At 32.0% G+C, this 21,104-nt stretch overlaps 2 protein-coding genes across 3 annotated transcripts; both read left to right on the top strand.

Moving 5' to 3' along the window:
- Positions 1-4,513: 4,513 nt before the first annotated feature.
- Positions 4,514-5,294, top strand: LOC112032061 (uncharacterized; the record flags this gene model as incomplete). The annotated part of the gene is made up of 1 exon (XM_024064766.2): positions 4,514-5,294. A coding segment is annotated over one exon (606 nt), but the record flags the coding sequence as incomplete, so codon positions are not given.
- Positions 5,295-16,759: 11,465 nt separating this feature from the next.
- On the top strand, positions 16,760-20,830 carry LOC136062690 (uncharacterized). 2 transcript variants are annotated; one of them, XR_010624420.1, is made up of 2 exons: positions 16,760-17,484; positions 20,677-20,830. XR_010624420.1 is itself a non-coding variant. In XM_065762088.1 (1 exon), exon 1 carries the CDS (start codon positions 16,816-16,818, stop codon positions 17,407-17,409), a length of 594 nt encoding a protein of 197 aa, XP_065618160.1. In that variant the 5' UTR covers positions 16,760-16,815; the 3' UTR covers positions 17,410-17,584. The 2 variants fall into 2 exon arrangements, 1 of the variants encoding a protein (XP_065618160.1); XM_065762088.1 differs by lacking the exon at positions 20,677-20,830 and having other exon boundaries at positions 16,760-17,584.
- Positions 20,831-21,104: the final 274 nt, after the last annotated feature.

Genomic DNA, 21,104 nt, shown 5'->3' with positions numbered 1-21,104 from the left:
TTCCTCCAATATTTTAATTATTTTTCTTGAAATTGTAACATTTAGTTTTTATTTTTATAAACAAAATATAAAGACAAGAAGAATAATGTAATAATTTGATCATATTATATATATTTACAAATTTGAAAATTGCATGATATAGTGACTAATATAGATAGACATGTTTCATGCATATTGAATGCAAATATCGTTTTGACAAATAAAAATGCAAATATCTTTCAATATTTTTTTTACATTCTTAATTACGTGTTATTAAATTTTTTCTTCTTTTTTTCCTGGACTTTTTTTCAACCATTGCAAAAGTAATTTGACCAAAAACATCTATTTCCAATCAATTGTTTTTCATATAAATCTTAAAAAGCTAACAACAAAATTTCATTATAGTTAAATCATTAATGCACTACTTAAAATAATTAATATAAAAAATAAATGTATTTATCCTATTAGTAATCTTTTAATTACATAGAATAATATTTTTAATACATAGCACGAAGAAGAATGTCATATTTCAAATCAATTATGATTATTATTATTATTCATCATCATCATCATCGAGGCATACCCGAGGATATATTCTTATATAAGAATTTACACAAGTTCTTCTTTCTTCCCTTTTACACTGTATTCCTTCCTATCTTCTTAATTGTGCTTTTCTTCCAAAAATCTCCCCTCCCTTTCATATGAGAGGTTTTCTTTCCTTATATACTCTTTCTCCTTTCCATCCTGACCCTCCACTTGTATATCTCTAGGGTTACCTTTGGACACTTGTCCCCTCCAAGTTCTGATAAAGGTGGTAGAAAGCGCTCCTAGCTGTGAATCTATTATTCAGGTGTCATTTCCTCATCAATACAATTAATAAAATTGTTACCATGCATTCAATGCGGAGGTGATAAGTAACATTTTTTAAGAAATATCTTTCCACTGTCTTGGCCCTTTCCTGGAAGACTACTTCTCTTTCTCAGGTGCTCAGGTAACGCTATGCACCTTTCCTCTCCTTTTCTCGGGTAGACGCGTTTTACGAATGGATTGGTAGAAATGCCGTTTTGCCCCTCCTCGGTCCTTGGACTCCCCACAATTATTATTATTATTATCATTATTATAAATAAAAATAGCTTCTTACATAAAATTTATAAAAGTAATTATATAAAATTTTCTAATAAAAATAATTAGTGCACAACTATAATATTTTTTTTTGAGAAATTACTACTATAAATAATTAATATGTCCATTTATTCATTGGCTAATTCAATGAATTAATATTTTGATATAAATTAAGCTTTATTGATTTAAAAGTTTAAATAAAGAAAATTTTAAGGAATGCACTATATGGCAAAATTTCAAATTTTCTTGCGTGTAGTCTTTGCTCTTTTATAAAGATAATTCAATAAAAAGACTAGTTCATCCAAATAAACTCAAATGATAAAGCCTTTTGACATCGTAGTAGAAGTTTGGGATCAAATCTTACTAACATAAGATAGAGAATTTAAGAGACAAACATGCAATATTGTAGAGACTTATCAAACAAGGAAGCAAATTCCGTACCGTACCGGCTGGTACGGCCGGAATATACCGTACCGGCCAGTAATCCGGTACCGAATACCCCTCTGTTTCGTACCGGAAAAAATACCGCCGTACCGGCCTCGTACCGGCCGTACCGGCAATTTCGGTCAATACCGGCCAGTACCGGGCGTACCGGCCGGTACAAAAAAAAGTTTTTTTTTTTTTTTTTTTTAAAAAGTTTTGTAATTTTGAATTTTTGTTAGGATAGAATGGTAACTTATTTGCATTAACTTATTAGTATTATTTATTTTCTTAGTATGTAATGGTAACTTTTAATCTTTCTATTTTTTATATTATGTTTTTTTTTCTTTTAATTGATACTAAAGTCTAAAATCATGAATAATTAGTTCTGAATTGAGGAAATGTTTTATGATAAACTTTTATATTTATTATAAATATATATACACACACACATACATACATACATACATATATATATCTTTATTTATTTATAAATATAAAAAATAGCGGTAAACCCGAAACGGTACACCGGTATTGGCCGGTATCCGAAATATATCGTACCGCTGGCCAAACCGGTACAGCCTCCGGTACGGTATTGACTCCCTTGTTATCAAATGAAAGAAAATGCATCACAAATCCATAGTGCCACTATTATTTTATTTTATTGTATTTTCGAGTTAAGCAGCTAGATTCAAGTCTTTTTGTTGACAACAAATGAGAAAAAGAATTTATTTAAAAAAAAAAGAGAAAAAATAGATTCGAAATTATGTTTGGTAAATGTTTTTTATTTTGTTTTTAAAAACTTGTTTTTAAGAATTTAAAAAAAAAAATCTTGTGTTTTCAAAAAAAAAAAAAAAAAAAAAAAACATGTTTGGTTCCTTGAAAGAATAAAATAGTTTTCCAACCAAAAAAAAGGGGTAAATATGGTTGTATATTTTCATTAACTATGACTTCTTTGGCCAGGGCCGGGTCAATGATATAAGCCATTGATGCAGCCGCCTAAGGCCCCAAGTGAAAAAAATGCCCATAAATTTTAACCAATAGTATTAATTAAGCCAAAATATTAACCAATAAATAAAATAATATTTTCTTATCAAATGAAAAACAAATAAAAAAAGAGAAAGAAATGCTATGTCCACAATATTTTTACAAAAAATCTTAATAGCAGATTGTTAAAGGTTGTTATTGACAGCAAAAAAGTAATTTTAGTGGTAGGTTCAACTAGAAAATAAGAAGCAACTTAACACCTAAGATTTGTTATGAAAAATATTCTGAATGTAGCACTTCTAAAAGAAAAAAGAAAAGAAAGAAAGCAATTCACAAAAAAATTCACAACATTTTTCACAATAGTCAAGTTAGCAAACTTTTACTAGTTTTCAACTAGATTCACCACTGACATTACTCTTTTACTCACTGCTATCAATTTGCCACATCAACAAATGTAAAAAGTTTTGTCAATTTTTTTTTTTTGTGTTTATAAACTTTTTTTTATTAAAAAAAAATTACGTGGTTTATGTTGATTAATAGTAATTTTATATATAAAATAAGATAATCAATTTTTGCCTGAGGCCCTCAGATGCATCAAACTGCCCTTGTCCTTTATAAACTTTTTTTTTTTTTTTTTAAATTCTACTGGTTTAAGTTAATTAATAGTAATTTTATATATGATACAAGATAATCAATTTTTGTCTTAGGCCTTCAGATGCATCAAGCCGCCCATCTTTGGTAAGAGTATGATCGCCACTTGCCAACAATTAGCAAATGTCCTATGATGCTCAGTGGCTTAGTCAATTTGGTGACGTACATTTTAGTATATAGTGCCAACTTAACACATTACATTTGCAAACTCACATGTTAAGCAAACTGGGCGTCCACTTTACCATCGGATAAACCATAATCCTCTAGCTTCATATCAAATAAACCATAGCCATAGATAAGATAAAGTTAAACCATAAGCCGCAGTTCATCTATTCAATTCTAAGGGAAATTGGACTACAATTTGCAAACCCAATTCACGGCCTTACCAAACTCATAGTTTTGTCGCCATCAGGCATCAATGCAAATACTAGCAAGGCAAACATATCAGTAGCAATTGTTTTGGAAACAAGAAGGTAAACAAGTTTACAATTTGATGCCAGCAGCAAGAAATTGAAGCCCCTTGAAACCTCTTGCTACCCCCAGGAACAAAGGTGGTCATTTTCTCTAAGATTGTCAAGTTCCACGTGGTAGAGTGTAGAGAAACAGCCCATCACGTGAGAGAGAAAAAGAGGAAAAAAATTTGTTGAAATTTTGTATTTTGTTGCTAGTGGGGTTTGAACTAGGGCGCAGGTTCATTAATTGTGATTTCTAGATTATTTTTTCCTTGTTTTTTAAGAATTGGGAATAGAAAATAGGTAAAAGTCTCTTTTCAAATTCTTTTGTATTTAGAGAATTGAAAACTATTTTTGTTTTCTACTTGTTTTAGTTACCAAACAAGTTTTTTGAGTTTGAAAATAGAAAATTGTTCTCAAAAACAGAAAACTGAGAAAAAAAATAGTTACCAAACATACTTTTAAGTTTTCTCATGAAAAAACTGAACTGTGCCAAACCACAAAGTCTCTTGGGCAGCTAGATTTGAGTTAACCACAAAACATTTGGGTCCAAAAATTAGAACTGTGCATCTTTTCTATAGTCCAACTTTGGGCCATAGTTTCTAAAAAAAAAAAAAACGTTTCGGCCATAAAACTGAATAAATATGATTACAAAACAGTTCCTATCAAAGCCACTTTTTACCTTAAAACACTTTGGGCCTCTTTCAATGGCCTTGGGCTGGGTCTGAATACTGAACTGGACTCTGGGCTGATCTTTTTGAGCTGCCACGTGGCAAAATTCTGCCACGTGGCAAAACTCAGAAAACTCACAAAAAAAACATTAACTTAAAAAAAAAAAAAATCCACTTTCAAGTTCAACTAGCAAGTACCAACCACCCAAAACTCCGGTTTCTAACAGATAAATCTCCATGGCTTCCACTCCCATTCTCTCACCAACCACCACCACCACCACCACTCTAAGTCACCACCAATCGCTCCACTTCTTCTCCAAACTACACCATCCTTATTTCCCTTTCAAAAATGACAGACCAATCACCAAGCTCCACGTGTCTTCCCCAACCAACAAGCCCTCTACCATCACCACCACCACCACCACCACCACCACCTCTAAAAACCCCACGAAGGAAACCATTTTCTTTGATGGTGGAGCTCACTATGGGGACCTTTTAGCTAACCTTCTTCTGGGTTTCACTCTGTTTTGGCTACCATTAACTTTGGCTGCGGTTTCAAGGGCCTTCAATTTGAGGTACAGGTTCACCAACCTCCGGGTCACGGTTATTTCAGGACTGACGGGTGAGGAGAGGAGTGATTTCTCCTACAATGTGATCAAGGATGTTCAGGTTGTGCCACGTTTCATTGGTGAGTGGGGTGACATTATCATTACTCTCAAGGATGGTACTAAGGTTGACCTTAGGAGTGTGCCTAAGTTTAGAGAGATTGCCAAGTATTGTCTTTCTATGGCTGAAAACCCTAAGGTTTTGAAGGAAGAAGGGCCTAAAGGGTTTTAGACAGTTTTTGGTTTGGTTTAGTGCATATGGGTCTATTGGTTGGTGGGCAAGCGTTTGATTCCTTTGTCTTTAGAGGTATGTAAATTTTGTGGCTAACATAGCAATCTGCTTGTTATTATGATAATTGGGGGATAATTTTGTTTCATAATGATTACATGGCCTTTTGTTTTTCGTTTGCCTTGGCCTTTTGTGTTATGAGTGATGATGGATATATTGCAAATTTTACCATATTCCTTACAAATTGATGTGTTATCAATCACAAAAAATGTAATTATATTGTTGAAGTGACATTAATCACCTTTGTTGTCACACAGTTTTATAAGCATTTTATAGTTAATTTGATTGCAGTTTTAACATTTTCCTTGTGTCATTGATAAGATGGAATATCTTTATGATTATGAATGAGCTTTTTCCATATCTTTTACTGGGAATCATTTTCTGGCTAATAAGTTAGACTTTGACAGGTTTTTAGTAAAGTGAATTAAATTGATGCATGTGCCTCTTTAGCTGTTGAATGAAAATTATGGCCTACGTTTTGCATCATTTGCTTAACATTTTGGATAAGAATGACCAGGCCAAGAAGCATTTTGGTGACACATGTTCACCCTAATTGAAAGGAAATCTGACAATATGTATACTATGATAACATATCAGGGTTATATAGATTCATATATGATTTCTTTAAGCTTGTTCGAGTTCTTGTGAATTGTAATGGAAACTGTAAGTGCTATTACGAAAAATTTCTCCCTTGTTAACTCAAAAGCTAGAACTACCTGCCCATCATGTATTGTAACCTTTGAATTCCCAATTGTTAATAGGTTGCATTTTATATTCTGCATTGTGCATCTTGAATTTGTAGATATTTTAGGATGAAAGGGTGTGAGATCAACATGTAAATTTATTAGTTGAAGGATTTAATGAGTTTTTGTAGATTTGGTCAATGTGATAGCAATTAACGGAACTGAAGAAAGGTCAGGGACATCTACCAATTTAAGAAGTGGATGTGATAAGGGAAATTGAATTTCAAGTACTTCACTTTTTGGTAGTATGCCTTGAACTTCTAAATAAGTCGGTTAACATTTAACAATCAAAGTGAATAGCATGTGGATTGTTGAATAGCAAGATTCACACAGTTTGATACTGCACCTACAGTGGACAATATTAGACAATATATAAGAATAGGAGTTGCTTCACCTCCTTTTATCAATGATTCATTCTATAATTTTCTCCATACCTAGAAGAGTAACCATTATCATATTCCCTAGCAGCTGGTGGTTGTGCCTCTGATTCTTGTGAGTAACATCCTAACTGGCACATAGCATTGTAAGGTTAGTCAAAATAGGATGTTAACGTACATTGCATTAGCAGTCTTAGTTCGATTACCTTTTAAAATCTGAGACGTTTTGAAAAGATATTTACTCTGACTTAGAGGGAGACATACACTAGAGTTACGATAATTATGTATAGATCCTGCTCACGGCTTCCAGTTTGCTTGGTTGTTGAAGTCTTTTACCATTGCACTGGATACCTAGGATTGAATCCCATCACAATAGGGATTAGGAGTTTAAGGGGGGATAGGCTAACCTTTGTGTAGCCCAACCATTGCGTCAGGGGAAAGAAGCATAGATCCTACTTATGGTTTAAAAAATTTGTTGAAAGCAAAACCTTTATTGCCAAATGTTGGGATTTTGGGTTTGTGAGAGTTTAGAGTTTACACTTTGAGCAATCTCTATGTGAAGATTTGACATAACATGTTGGAACACCATCTTAATCCAAAAACTTAAGCTAGTGGATTTAGTCCCAACTTATTATTCCAACCATTTACTTTTATGACTGCTATCTTGTGTACAACTTGATTATTTAACCAATCATGCCATTCACACGTGAATATTCTAACAAAAACTGTGCATAAAATAGAAGTAGAACTTGTAGGAATGGAAATTTGGTTTGAGGGAAGGGGCTTTTGTATAATTGAGTCTATAATTTCGTAATGGTATATCCCTGAGAAGAATGCATATTTGTTGAGGTGTCTATCCCTTATAATCATGTCAGTTTCATGGTTTTGATCGTTGTGTGAGGGTGGAGATGCCTTATATTTAAAAGCTGTAGTTTTTTGTTGCTAAATTAATTGAATTATTTAGTTTTTGGGTACTGCAAAAAAAAAAAAAAAAAAAAAAAAATTAGTGGAGGCTTTAAGGGGAGGGATTTGGCTAGTGTCTAGTGCTCCAATGCATTGGATGCAACATAGACACGACATGTGTCCAAAAAAGGCCACTTGTCACTTTTGTGTACTGTCTAGTGGATTGGAGCACTAGACCAAAGAGAGATAAAATCTTTCTAAAAAGGTTTGAGGTTTTCTGTAAGTTATATGAAACCCCTGGAATGGCACTTCTTCTTTCTTCCTTTTTTTTAACCGGTAAAAGAACCTTCGTTCCCACATTCTCCCATACACCTTGCTACGGGTTGAACCCCATGACTTCAAACTTTACAATGAGGAGAAGTATAACCGGGCAACAAGGCCATTTGGCATGTCAGCAAGGGCGGAGCCAGGAATTTTTGTTTGGGGGGGCCAAGTTGCGACGCTAATATATTTATCAAGACAACTTCTACACCTACACACATATACACACACACACGCGCTTTTTATTACATATACACACACATATATATATACACACTTTTTTCTTTGATAAGTTATATATATACACACACACCCAACCAAATATATATATATATATATATATTTTAGTATTTTCAATCAAAATTATTTTTGACGGCGATCTTTCATAAAAAATTCATTTTTTCCATTTTCATAGTCAAAATCTTAAAAAAATTTATTTTAAACACAAATTATCAAATTTTATGCTAAAGTAAGTAAAAAATCTTTCAATTGAACTAATGAAATTTTCAAAAACATGAATGATCCAAAACTTGGAGAAATAAGTTAGGCTCTAAACATATTTAAAGCTACCTTGCTTTAACATATTATATGGCAACTAAAGACATATTTCATGTATAGTTTTAGTGACAAAATTTTTTTAATGAGTCAATGACTTGTTAATCGTCACATAACGAGTTGAAAAATATAGATTTAAACATGTTTGATACCAAATTATATCAAATATTTAACAGATATAAAAGCACATTTTACAATAAAAAATAAAATTGCGAAATAATGTTATATCTTTATAACTATTAGACCAATTATTTTTTTTAAGAGTATTATTGGACTAATTTAAATATTTGATGGGGGCCAACTCTTATTTTTTAGACTAAATTTTGAAACATAAAAATAATTGTATATATATTTTAAAAATTTTTAAAATTTTGGGGGGGCCATGGCCCACCCACCCTTGTACGTGCCTCCGCCCCTCCGCATGTGGTAAAATAGATTATTTCAGGGACGGCCAAAGTTAAAGGTGTGATATTTACTCCCTGACCTTGCTAAACATTTAAGGGAAAGAACACCTCAAATTTTGAGATTCAAAGCAAAAGCATAATTTGTTACAAAACAGGTTTTACTTTACTAGTAAACAATAGACAGGCCACCAGATAAAGTACTTTCTGGAGTCTCAGTTAGATTGAGAAACAATATATGAACTTCACATGTCAAAATGTCAGTGAGAACAAATAAATTTTGTAGCATTCACTTGAAGTAGCTTATAATTAATTGAGCTCAATTTGATGGGAACTGTAAAATTAGAGTGGAATAGAAAGAAATGTCAAGTTTGTTTACTGGGTACATAGTTTGTAACTTGACATAAACCTAGAATTATATGGTGGTATCAGGTGTTGTTACTTTTGCTTGGACTCGGTAAATATAGACTAAAGTGGTGATTAGTGACATGAAAGACTGTTGAAATTGCATGGCATATTGTGCTCTTAAAGGTGCTTTGATGTTTTGAAATTTCAGTTTCTTCTGTACACTATAGTGTTTGACTGTTTTCCAATATCTAAAAAGAGATCAACTATGGACTATTTGCTAAAATATTGCAAATAGTTTTTTAGCAAATAGTGCATAGTTGATGTCCTCATGTTTGTCTTATTTACAAAATACTAAGTATGCGTTTGGGTACAAGTTTTTTTCTAAGCGTTTGCATTTTGCGTTTCCAAATAGTGGGACCTATGCTACAGCAGCAACGCGTTCAGTGGAATGGCAGCAACTTTTTCCTTGAACACAACTTTTTCATTAACGCAACAACTTTTTCACTGGAATGGCACTGTTTAGTGGGTCTCGTGCACTGTTTATGGGACCCATAAATCTCTTTGTTCAGCAACTTTTTCATTAAAAATGGGTCTCACGGTACTATTCACACATTTAAAAATTATTTTGTTACAGTGTTTTCAATTTTCAATTTTCAGCAAAATAAGTAATATCTAAACAGACCTTAGGTTTATTTAAAATATGAATATCTATTTGGCATGATAGTTTCTTATAACCTATTTGTTAAAGGGAATACACACTCACTAAAAGGGATTATTTAAGCTGGGTTTGGATAGCAACGCGTTTGCGTTGCTTTGCGTGTCTGCGTTTTTTCTATGGGTCCTGTGCACTGTTCATGGGACCCACGAATACGAAATTCAGCAAATTTTAAGTTAAAACTAGGTCTTACGACATTATTCACACATTTAAAAATTATTTTACTACAGTGTTTTCTGTTTTCAGTAATAAGCGGTATTCAAACAGACATTTACTTGGTTTCAAAGTTTATGGGGAGAATGAAATAAAGGGGCCCATTTTTATTTTTGGTTGTTGTTGTTGGGTGTAAAATTATGTGTTTTTTACTTCAAACCTTGTAGGAAATAAAACAAACAATCAAAAAGCCAGCCCAAAAAAACTGTGCATGAAACAGTGAATTTTGACTCCCAAAATTTGACTAAATTGAAAAAGAAGCCTAGACAAAATGTCATAACATTTTCACAATACTTTTATTTTTTATTGTGGTGGATCTCGCTTGATATTTTATTATTTTATTTTATTTTGACCTTTAACTATAAGGAACTTACATCTTAATAGATGTAAAAATATTGTGATAAAAACAAAACTTTACAACCTTTTCACAATAAAATATATTTATTTTCAATGGTAGCGGATCTTAGTCTGATATTTTATTATTTTATTTTATTTTGATTTATAAGGAATTGACACCTATGTCAAAACATTTTCACAATATATTTATTTTCAGTTGTAGTTGGACTCAGCCTTATATATATACCAAAATGATGTCATATGCTACAATTGAAACTTTTCGTCAAATACTTTCAACCATACACAATGAAAAAAATTTCATTCATACTTTCTTCTTTATCATTTTATATGAGTCTAGGTGCAATGTTTAGCTTACTTAGTTTTTAATGAACACTCATTTTAGGCAAGAAAAGAAATAAAAAATAATAACAGAAGTCATGCATCATCAAATTTTTCATTAGATAAATTATGAGTTTTGAATATTTAAACCTAAAAAATCAATGTTATTTAAGTAAAAAATAAAACACCTTATATCACCATTCCAACTTTCCAAGGATTACTACCATCTAAAAGAAGCAAAAAAAATATTAAAAGAAGAAGAAGAAGAAGATATTGAAGAAGAAGGCAAGTGTAACAGTGGGAATTTCACAACATTTTCATTATAAATCATAAGTAGTATGTTGTTATGGATCGTTATTGGTAGGAAAAAAAAAGTAATTTCATTAGTAAGTTTAATTAAAATAACAATTTACCAAGTAAGATTTGTTATGAAAATGTTGTGAAAAATGTTGTGGATGTAGTATTTTTTTTTTTTCACAATACCTTTATTTTTTAGAAATGCTATATCCACAATATTTTCACAACAAATTCTAAGTGGTAGGTTGTTATTGTTTGTTATGGACGGGCAAAAAAGTAATTTAAGTTGTGAATTCAAATTAAAACCAATAATAACTTACCATGTATGATTTGTTGTGAAAATATTATAAAAATGTTATGGACGTAACATTTCTCTTAATTTTTAGTTGTGGTTGGTTCCAGTATGATATTTTATTATTTTATTTTGACATATAAAAAATTAACACCTCAACAATTGTGAAAATATTGCGGCAATTTGTTGTGTTAATATTTTTTTATTATTATATAAGCAAGTTCAAAAGAAGAAGAAGAAGAAGGAGAAGAAGGCAAGTAATAGTGGGGATTAAACAAACCAAAGCGCTACGCAAAAAAGTAATTTAAGTTATAAATTTAACTTAAAACTAATAACAACTTACTACTTATGATTTGTTGCGAAAATATTATGAAAATGTTATGGAAGTAACACTTCTCTTTATTTTTAGTTGTGGTTGGTTCCAGTATGATATTTTATTATTTTATTTTGACATATAAAAAATTAACACTTCAACAATTGTGAAAATATTGTGGTAATTTGTTGTGTTAGTATTTTATTATTATTATTATTATATAAGCAAGTTCAAGAAGAAGAAGAAGAAGAAGAAGAAGAAGAAGGCAAGTAACAGTGGGGATTGAACAAACCAAAGCACTGTGGCGCAAGTATTGTATCACTATAGCATTCACGCTTTATATATATATATATATATATGTAAACCTTTTGCTTCTTTAGAAGTTAGGCACCCTTCAAAGCTTTTATATCAAACTAGTCGCTGACCCATGTGATACATGTGAATAAATCATTATTTTGTAATTTTAATATAATGTATAATTTTTCTCTAAAATTTGTTGAAAATAATTTGTTCTTCCTAAAAATTAAAAAATTTCTATTTGGTTCAATTTGATCCACTCGGTCAATTTCGGTCCTCTTCGGTTCATTTTGGACTAATTGTGTCTTACATTGATTCTTTTTGTAGGTTTCCTTTTCAAGTTTAGCTCAAAAATACTTTTTTGTTTAAAATTTTTGAGTTGAAAAATATGAAATTTTATTATATTTGAGCTAAAATCTATAGTTTTGAGTTAAAAAAAAAAATAGACATTAGAAATTAGAAATATGAGCCCTAAAAATGATAAATATTCAAGAGTCCTACTCGGTCTATTTTGTCCTCTTTGGTCCACTTTGGTTCTATTTAGTCCATTTTGGTCCAGTCAGTTCACATTGGTCATATTCTGCCCATTTCAGTCTTATTCGGTCCACATTAGTCCTATTCGGGCCGTTTTGTCCACTTCGGTCAAAATTGATTCTATTCAGCCAACTTTGGTCCTATTTGGTCCATTATGTCCACTTTGATCCTAATCTGTCCATTTGTTCTTATTCAGTCCCCTTCAATCATTTTCGTTCCACATTGGTCCACTTTATTCTATTCGGTCCACTTTCATACTATACGGTCCACTTCAATCCTATTCTGTCCACCTTGTTCCCATTCGATCATATTCTATCCATTCGTTCCAATTCATTTTATTTGGTCCAATTTAGTCTATTTGTGTCTACTACGGTCTATTTGGACCATTTTGGTCCATTTTACTCTACTTCGGTCCAATTTTGTGGACTTGGGGAAAAAACATGTTTGCTCTACTTCGGTCTAAATACAAATTTATTAAATATATATATATATATATATAAATCTCAAACTTGTAATATCTAAAATCTTAAGTATCGCATTTATTATTACTCCATTTTTGTTGAGTCACATTAACGTAGCATTTCAATCCACTTCGGTCTAGTTAAATTTAAGTAAAAGTTTTTCTAAACATGAAGGCTATAAAAATATAAATCTAACATTTAGGGTAGTTACTCATATATTTTAAAGTCATTAATTTTAAATGAATTGCATGTGGATTATTATACCTTCAAGCAAAATAAATATATGTATATATATGTATTTATAATTTTTATTTAAATAAATTATTCAAATTCTTCATTTTCTTAAAAGAGATTATTATGATAATCAAAATTTTATTCTCTAATTATATGTTAAGTTTTGGTTATCATACTGAATATTTATAATTTATTCTCTAAATTTTATTATAGATAATTTATTCTCCCTAAAAATTAAACAATTTTAAAAAGGTAATTTCAATCACTCCTTACCAATGCTTTTCTTCTCAATGACAGTTTTTTGTTTAAATATATACATCTTATTATGTGAAACGGTGAGTAGATACTAAAACTTAATGGGCAAAATGAAAAGGTACAAATGTTCGATATTTTTAAATATATACGTTAATACGTAACATAAATTTATATAGTCACATGACGCAATTATGTGAAACGGTGAGTAGATACTAAAATTTAATGGGCAAAATGAAAAGACACAAATGTTCGATGTTTTTAAACGTTAATACGTAACATAAATTTATATAGTCACATGACGCAATAAGGAGTGGTCAACAAAAAGTCAAACGTTTAACTTTTATATTATTATATAGATATATATAATCTCATATTTGGATTTAAAAAATACACCAAGCCCCTTCAAAATTTAATGGGCTATGGACCTTGGTGATATGGCATAGAGTTTGAGACAATAATGCAACATACTCACTGTGTCTCTTAGCTTCATTTGCTATTGACAATTGATGCATGTATATAATCTTCCTAGTATCAGTTTGTCTCGTTGTTCTTCTTCTTTTTTTTTTTTTTTTTTTTTTTTTTTTTTTTTTTTTTTTCTTTTTTTTTTTTTTTTTGAGAAAAGGTCTAACTTCTTAATGTTTAAATAAATTGACCCCCACGAGCTTGCTTAACCTCAAAGGGCAGCAAGCCTGAGTACCAGGAAACTTCCAAGGACTTTGTCACTTTGTCGCCAACTATATTTTCTCAAAGATGCCAAATGTTTGAATTTGAAAACAAAGCATTTGCTCCGTACTTCCATAATGCTTGGAATTTAATTAGACAGTTACTTATGGGGGGTGGGGGGAAGAGATTTGTGTACAAAACGTTGTACTATTTTATTTAATAGGGGAAAGTAGAAAACAAATGATGTGCTAACTGCTAAGAGCCTTGTAGCTCAATGACATTGTTTGCTCTCTTTTATTAGGAAAACTAATGTTCAAATCCCCCTTCTCCATGGTTGTAATTATCAAATAATAATAAAAAAGAAAAAAAGAAAAAGAAAAAGAGAGAAGGTGCAAATCATCATAGTCCTTTTTTTGTAAATATGTGTATATATATATTCTAACATATTGAAATTCTATCCTATCTATATAAAATTTTGGCAATTAATTTCAAGAAAATTTTAACCTGAGAATTAATGGCAGGACCTCCCTTATGTGCATTTTCGTTTTGGCTTTCGATAATACTTACTAGTTGAAAGCATAATATATTAATATCTAGGACAAAACTTAGGTACAATATCTTAATTTTTAAGTGCCACATGGCAGAATTCTTTTAAAATTCAACTATTCGGCTTTTTTCTCATGGAATGAAATTGTATTTTTAATTAAGTAGCTACATGGCAGAATTTTAAGAGAGAATCGAACCTAAGGAACAGCACCTAAGAACTGTACCAAAATTTTGTCCTAATATATATATATATATTTTAAATTTAAAGAGATCTATCCTCCATGGAAAAAAAACAAAATTTTCAAAATCCATGAATGTCAATTCCAAGTATATATGTACTGCTTACAGTTTAAGCATAAAAAAGCTGCTGACCCATATGACATATCCCATCAAAATTTGGATGGGTCACCATTAAAATCAAGCTCCATCACTTTAATGTGATCCCCATATTTTTAACTTTTCCCCATATAAATAAAGAAATGTCCCCTTTTTTTTCTAGATTTATTTTTTTTGTCTTTATATTTTTCCCTCTCAAATAAAGGTTCTTTTCTGTCTCTCTCATTTGTTTAATTTTTCCTTTAGGTGTCCATGCATGTCTTTATTGCAAGCTTTCGTATTTTGTAGGGTCAATGAATAGAATCAATTGTCAATCTTAATCACATGCATATATCCCACTCTCTTGTGTGTGGCTCACCCTTGACATTTTGGGCTCTTAGAATGGCCCACACACTGGGATATGGATCAGTCTGTACCTCCTGATCCAGCAACTATTTATTCGTCATCTTGTTGGAGAAAAAGATAGAGTTACTTCTTATTAGATCTCTTCTTTTTTTGGTACTATCACATAAGTGTATAAAAGTGATGGTCTTTTCAAGGTAGCGATTTAACTTCACCTAAGATTGGCCCATGCATGAACAAATACATGGCACCCAAATTGGATGTTGATAGGCTAGGATTGGACGGGATGACAATCTGCTGGCCCATTTTACCTCATGGCTATTTTGTAATATTTTTTGGAGGCATTTGTCAATTTTGAATAATACTAAGTTGAAAATATCCACTTAAGAGATAATAACATTTTCATCAGCTCTTTATGGCAATTTTTTTTTAATTTCATTTTAGAGTATAAAAATTGCATATTGAGCTAAACAAATTTCTTTTGTCCGACTATTTTATTCATTATCCATGAGATATTTCGGAAGTTCGATGGATCAATAATGTGGTGAATAAAATTTGGGATTTCTAGGTTTTTAGCACTTACTTAAAGTTCATTGAACTCACCACCCAAATGTCTCCAAAAGATTGTGGTTTAGTAAACATCCACAAAGAATATATATATATATATATATATTAATTTAAATCCTATAGGTTATGGAGTGTAAAAAATATTGAATCTTATATATTTTCAAAAGTAAGAAAGTAATCTCTAAGATTAATTTTAAAAAGTAACAATTTAAACTTGAGATTTAAAAAGGTAACAAATTAATCCCTAATGCATTAAGAGGTATGACATTGTATTTGGAATGCAATATAAGTTTTTTTATTTATTTATTTTTTTTTTGAGAAAAAGAATGCTAAGGGTTTAATTTATTACTTTTGAAACTATAAGTTTTTTTTTTAGGAGAAACTATAGGGTTTAATTTATATATTATGCAGTACACTTTGAATCTTCAAAGTTTAATTTGTTACTTCTTGAAACTTCAATGTTCTACAACATCTTTCCATAAATTTGCTTCTTCTTTTTGTGTTTTTAATAATTTTTTGAAGAAAGTTTCAAAAGAAAAATATTTCTATTTGAAGACATTAAAAACAAACAAAAAGAAGAAGAAGGAGGGAATTTCCTATTCATTAGTTTTAAAAACACATTGAAAACACTTTTCAATTTACTATTTATTTAGACATTTAGTATGCATACATACATACATACATATATATATATATATATATTTGGGTCAAGAATATTTTTAATTTGGCCAACATCAAGGGAAGTAGGAAGTATTCTTTTAATATTAAGAGTAATGACTAATGGGCGACATTGTGTGAATACAGACACTTTTTATTAGCACTCTTATGAATTAGTTCCTTAGCTATTGGAAATCTTATGTCATTGAAACTACAGCTGTGTGCTCTAACCATCTTGGGGATTATAATCTGGTTAGGAAAAAAAAATTGAAGTCCTTTTGCAGTGAAGAGAAAGTACATTCACTTACACGAGCTTTCAACTTCAACCTTGGCTGTGTCACTGAGTGCTCCTTGGGGACCATGGGGCTTTGTAAGGAAATCACTTACTTGACAGGCATGAAGTGCTCAGTTAGAAGCCCTTCAAAAGCTAAATCAAAACCATCTAGCTAGTTAATTCAATGATATACATCTATACGTATGGGGCGCAATGGATTTTATATCATTAAAAAAAAAAAAAAAAAAAAAAATCCACTTTCAAGTTCAACTAGCAAGTACCAACCACCCAAAACTCCAGTTTCTAACAGATAAACCTCCATGGCTTCCACCCCCATTCTCTCACCAACCACCACCACCACCACCACTCTAAGTCACCACCAATCGCTCCACTTCTTCTCCAAACTACACCATCCTTATTTCCCTTTCAAAAATGACAGACCAATCACCAAGCTCCACGTGTCTTCCCCAACCAACAAGCCCTCTACCATCACCACCACCACCACCACCACCTCTAAAAACCCCACGAAGGAAACCATTTTCTTTGATGGTGGAGCTCACTATGGGGACCTTTTAGCTAACCTTCTTCTGGGTTTCACTCTGTTTTGGCTACCATTAACTTTGGCTGCGGTTTCAAGGGCCTTCAATTTGAGGTACAGGTTCACCAACCTCCGGGTCACGGTTATTTCAGGACTGACGGGTCAGGAGAGGAGTGATTTCTCCTACAATGTGATCAAGGATGTTCAGGTTGTGCCACGTTTCATTGGTGAGTGGGGTGACATTATCATTACTCTCAAGGATGGTACTAAGGTTGACCTTAGGAGTGTGCCCAAGTTTAGAGAGATTGCCAAGTATTGTCTTTCTATGGCTGAAAACCCTAATGTTTTGAAGGAAGAAGGACCTAAAGGGTTTTAGACAGTTTTTGGTTTGGTTTAGTGCATATGGGTCTATTGTTTGGTGGGCAAGAGTTTGATTCCTTTGTCTTTAGAGGTATGTAAATTTTGTGGCTAACATAGCAATCTGCTTGTTATTATGATAATTGGGGGATAATTTTGTTTCATAATGATTACATGGCCTTTTGTTTTTCGTTTGCCTTGGCCTTTTGTGTTATGAGTGATGATGGATATATTGCAAATTTTACCATATGCCTTACAAATTGATGTGTTATCAATCACAAAAAATGTAATTATATTGTTGAAGTGACATTAATCACCTTTGTTGTCACACAGTTTATAAGCATTTTATAGTTAATTTGATTGCAGTTTTAACATTTTCCTTGTGTCATTGATAAGATGGAATATCTTTATGATTATGAATGAACTTTTTCCATATCTTTTACTGGGAATCATTTTCTGGCTAATAAGTTAGACTTTGACAGGTTTTTAGTAAAGTGAATTAAATTGATGCATGTGCCTCTCTAGCTGGTGAATGAAAATTATGGCCTACGTTTTGCATCATTTGCTTAACATTCATTTTGTATAAGAATGAGCAGGCCGAGAAGCATTTTGGTGACACATGTTCACCCTAATTGAAAGGAAATCTGACAATATGTATACTATGATAACATATCAGGGTTATATAGATTCATATATGATTTCTTTAAGCTTGTTCGAGTTCTTGTGAATTGTAATGGAAACTGTAAGTGCTATTATGAAAAATTTCTCCCTTGTTAACTCAAAAGCTAGAACTACCTGCCCATCATGTATTGTAACCTTTGAATTCCCAATTGTTAATAGGTTGCATTTTATATTCTGCATTGTGCATCTTGAATTTGTAGATATTTTAGGATGAAAGGGTGTGAGATCAACATGTAAATTTATTAGTTGAAGGATTTAATGAGTTTTTGTAGATTTGGTCAATGTGATAGTAATTAACAGAGCTGAAGAAAGGTCAGGGACATCTACCAATTTAAGAAGTGGATGTGATAAGGGAAATTGAATTTCAAGTACTTCACTTTTTGGTAGTATGCCTTGAACTTCTAAATAAGTCAGTTAACATTTAACAATCAAAGTGAATAGCATGTGGATTGTCGAATAGCAAGACTCACACAGTTTGATACTGCACCTACAGTGGACAATATTAGACAATATATAAGAATTGGAGTTGCTTCACCTCCTTTTATCAATGATTCATTCTATAATTTTCTCCATACCTAGAAGAGTAACCATTATCATATTCCCTAGCAGCTGGTGGTTGTGCCTCTGATTCTTGTGAGTAACATCCTAACTGGCACATAGCATTGTAAGGTTAGTCAAAATAGGATGTTAACATACATTGCATTAGCAGTCTTAGTTCGATTACCTTTTAAAATCTGAGACGTTTTGAAAAGATATTTACTCTGACTTAGAGGGAGACATACACTAGAGTTACGATAATTATGTATAGATCCTGCTCACGGCTCCCAGTTTGCTTGGTTGGTGAAGTCTTTTACCATTGCACTGGATACCTAGGATTGAATCCCATCACAATAGGGATTAGGGGTTTAAGGGGGGATAGGCTAACCTTTGTGTAGCCCAACCATTGCGTCAGGGGAAAGAAGCATAGATCCTACTTATGGTTTAAAAAATTTGTTGAAAGCAAAACCTTTATTGCCAAATGTTGGGATTTTGGGTTTGTGAGAGTTTAGAGTTAACACTTTGAGAAATCTCTATGTGAAGATTTGACATAACATGTTGGAACACCATCTTAATCCAAAAACTTAAGCTAGTTGATTTAGTCCCAACTTATTATTCCAACCATTTACTTTTATGACTGCTATCTTGTGTACAACTTGATTATTTAACCAATCATGCCATTCACACGTGAATATTCTAACAAAAACTGTGCATAACATAGAAGTAGAACTTGTAGGAATGGACATTTGGTTTGAGGGAAGGGGCTTTTGTATAATTGAGTCTATAATTTCGTAATGGTATATCCCTGAGAAGAATGCATATTTTTTGAGGTGTCTGTCCCTTATAATCATGTCAGTTTCATGGTTTTGATCGTTGTGTGAGGGTGGAGATGCCTTATATTTAAAAGCTGTAGTTTTTTGTTGCTAAATTAATTGAATTATTTAGTTTTTGGGTATTGCAAAAAAAAAAAAAAAAAAATTAGAGGAGGCTTTATGGGGAGGGATTTGGCTAGTGTCTAGTGCTCCAATGCATTGGATGCAACATAGACACGACATGTGTCCAAAAAAGGCCACTTGTCACTTTTGTGTACTGTCTAGTGGATTGGAGCACTAGACCAAAGAGAGATAAAATCTTTCTAAAAAGGTTTGAGGTTTTCTGTAAGTTACATGAAACCCCTGGAATGGCACTTCTTCTTTCTTCCTTTTTTTTTAACCGATAAAAGAACCTTCATTCCCACATTCTCCCATACACCTTGCTACGGGTTGAACCCCATGACTTCAAACTTTACAATGGGGAGAAGTATAACTGGGCAACAAGGCCATTTGGCATGTGGTAAAATAGATTATTTCAGGGACGGCCAAAGTTAAAGGTGTGATATTTACTCTCAGACCTTGCTAAACATTTAAGGGAAAGAACACCTCAAATTTTGAGATTCAAAGCAAAAGCATAATTTGTTACAAAACAGGTTTTACTTTACTAGTAAACAATAGACAGGCCACCAGAAAAAGTACTTTCTGGAGTCTCAGTTAGATTGAGAAACAATATATGAACTTCACATGTCAAAATGTCAGTGAGAACAAATAAATTTTGTAGCATTCACTTGAAGTAGCTTATAATTAATTGAGCTCAATTTGATGGGAACTGTAAAATTAGTGTGGAATAGAAAGAAATGTCAAGTTTGTTTACTGGGTACATAGTTTGTAACTTGACATAAACCTAGAATTATATAGTGGTATCAGGTGTTGTTACTTTTGCTTGGACTCGGTAAATATAGACTAAAGTGGTGATTAGTGACATGAAAGACTGTTGAAATTGCATGGCATATTGTGCTCTTAAAGGTGCTTCGATGTTTTGAAATTTCAGTTTCTTCTGTACACTATAGTGTTTGACTGTTTTCCCATATCTAAAAAGAGATCAACTATGCACTATTTGCTAAAAAACTATTTGCGATATTTTAGCAAATAGTCCATAGTTGATGTCCTCATGTTTGTCTTATTTACAAAATACTAAGTATGCGTTTGGGTACAAATTTTTTTTCTAAGCGTTTGCATTTTGTGTTTCCAAACAGTGGGACCTATGCTACAGTAGCAACGCGTTTAGTGGAATGGCAGCAACTTTTTCCTTAAACACAACAACTTTTTCATTATCGCAACAACTTTTTCATTGGAATGGCACTGTTCAGTGGGTCTCGTGCACCGTTTATGGGACCCATAAATCTCTTTATTCAGCAACTTTTTCATTAAAAATGGGTCTCACGGTACTATTCATACATTTAAAAATTATTTTGTTACAATGTTTTTCGTTTTCAATTTTCAGCAAAATAAGCGATATCCAAACGGACCTTAAGTTTATTTAAAATATGAATATCTATTTGGCATGATAGTTTCTTATAACCTATTTGTTAAAGGGAATACACACTCACTAAAAGGGATTATTTAAGCTGGGTTTGGATAGCAACGCGTTTGCGTTGCTTTGCGTGTCTGCGTTTTTTCTGTG

This window comes from Quercus suber, unplaced genomic scaffold (assembly GCF_002906115.3).
Source record: "Quercus suber isolate HL8 unplaced genomic scaffold, Cork oak 2.0 scaffold_441, whole genome shotgun sequence".
Taxonomy (NCBI): Eukaryota; Viridiplantae; Streptophyta; class Magnoliopsida; order Fagales; family Fagaceae; genus Quercus; species Quercus suber.
The sequence above is the reverse complement of the archived record's forward strand: the minus strand, read 5'-3'. Positions and strand labels throughout refer to the sequence as shown.

Excerpts from the sequence above, each read along its gene's own strand:
- LOC136062690 (XM_065762088.1), top strand. The coding sequence starts at position 16,816 with ATGGCTTCCACCCCCATTCTCTCACCAACCACCACCACCACCACCACT.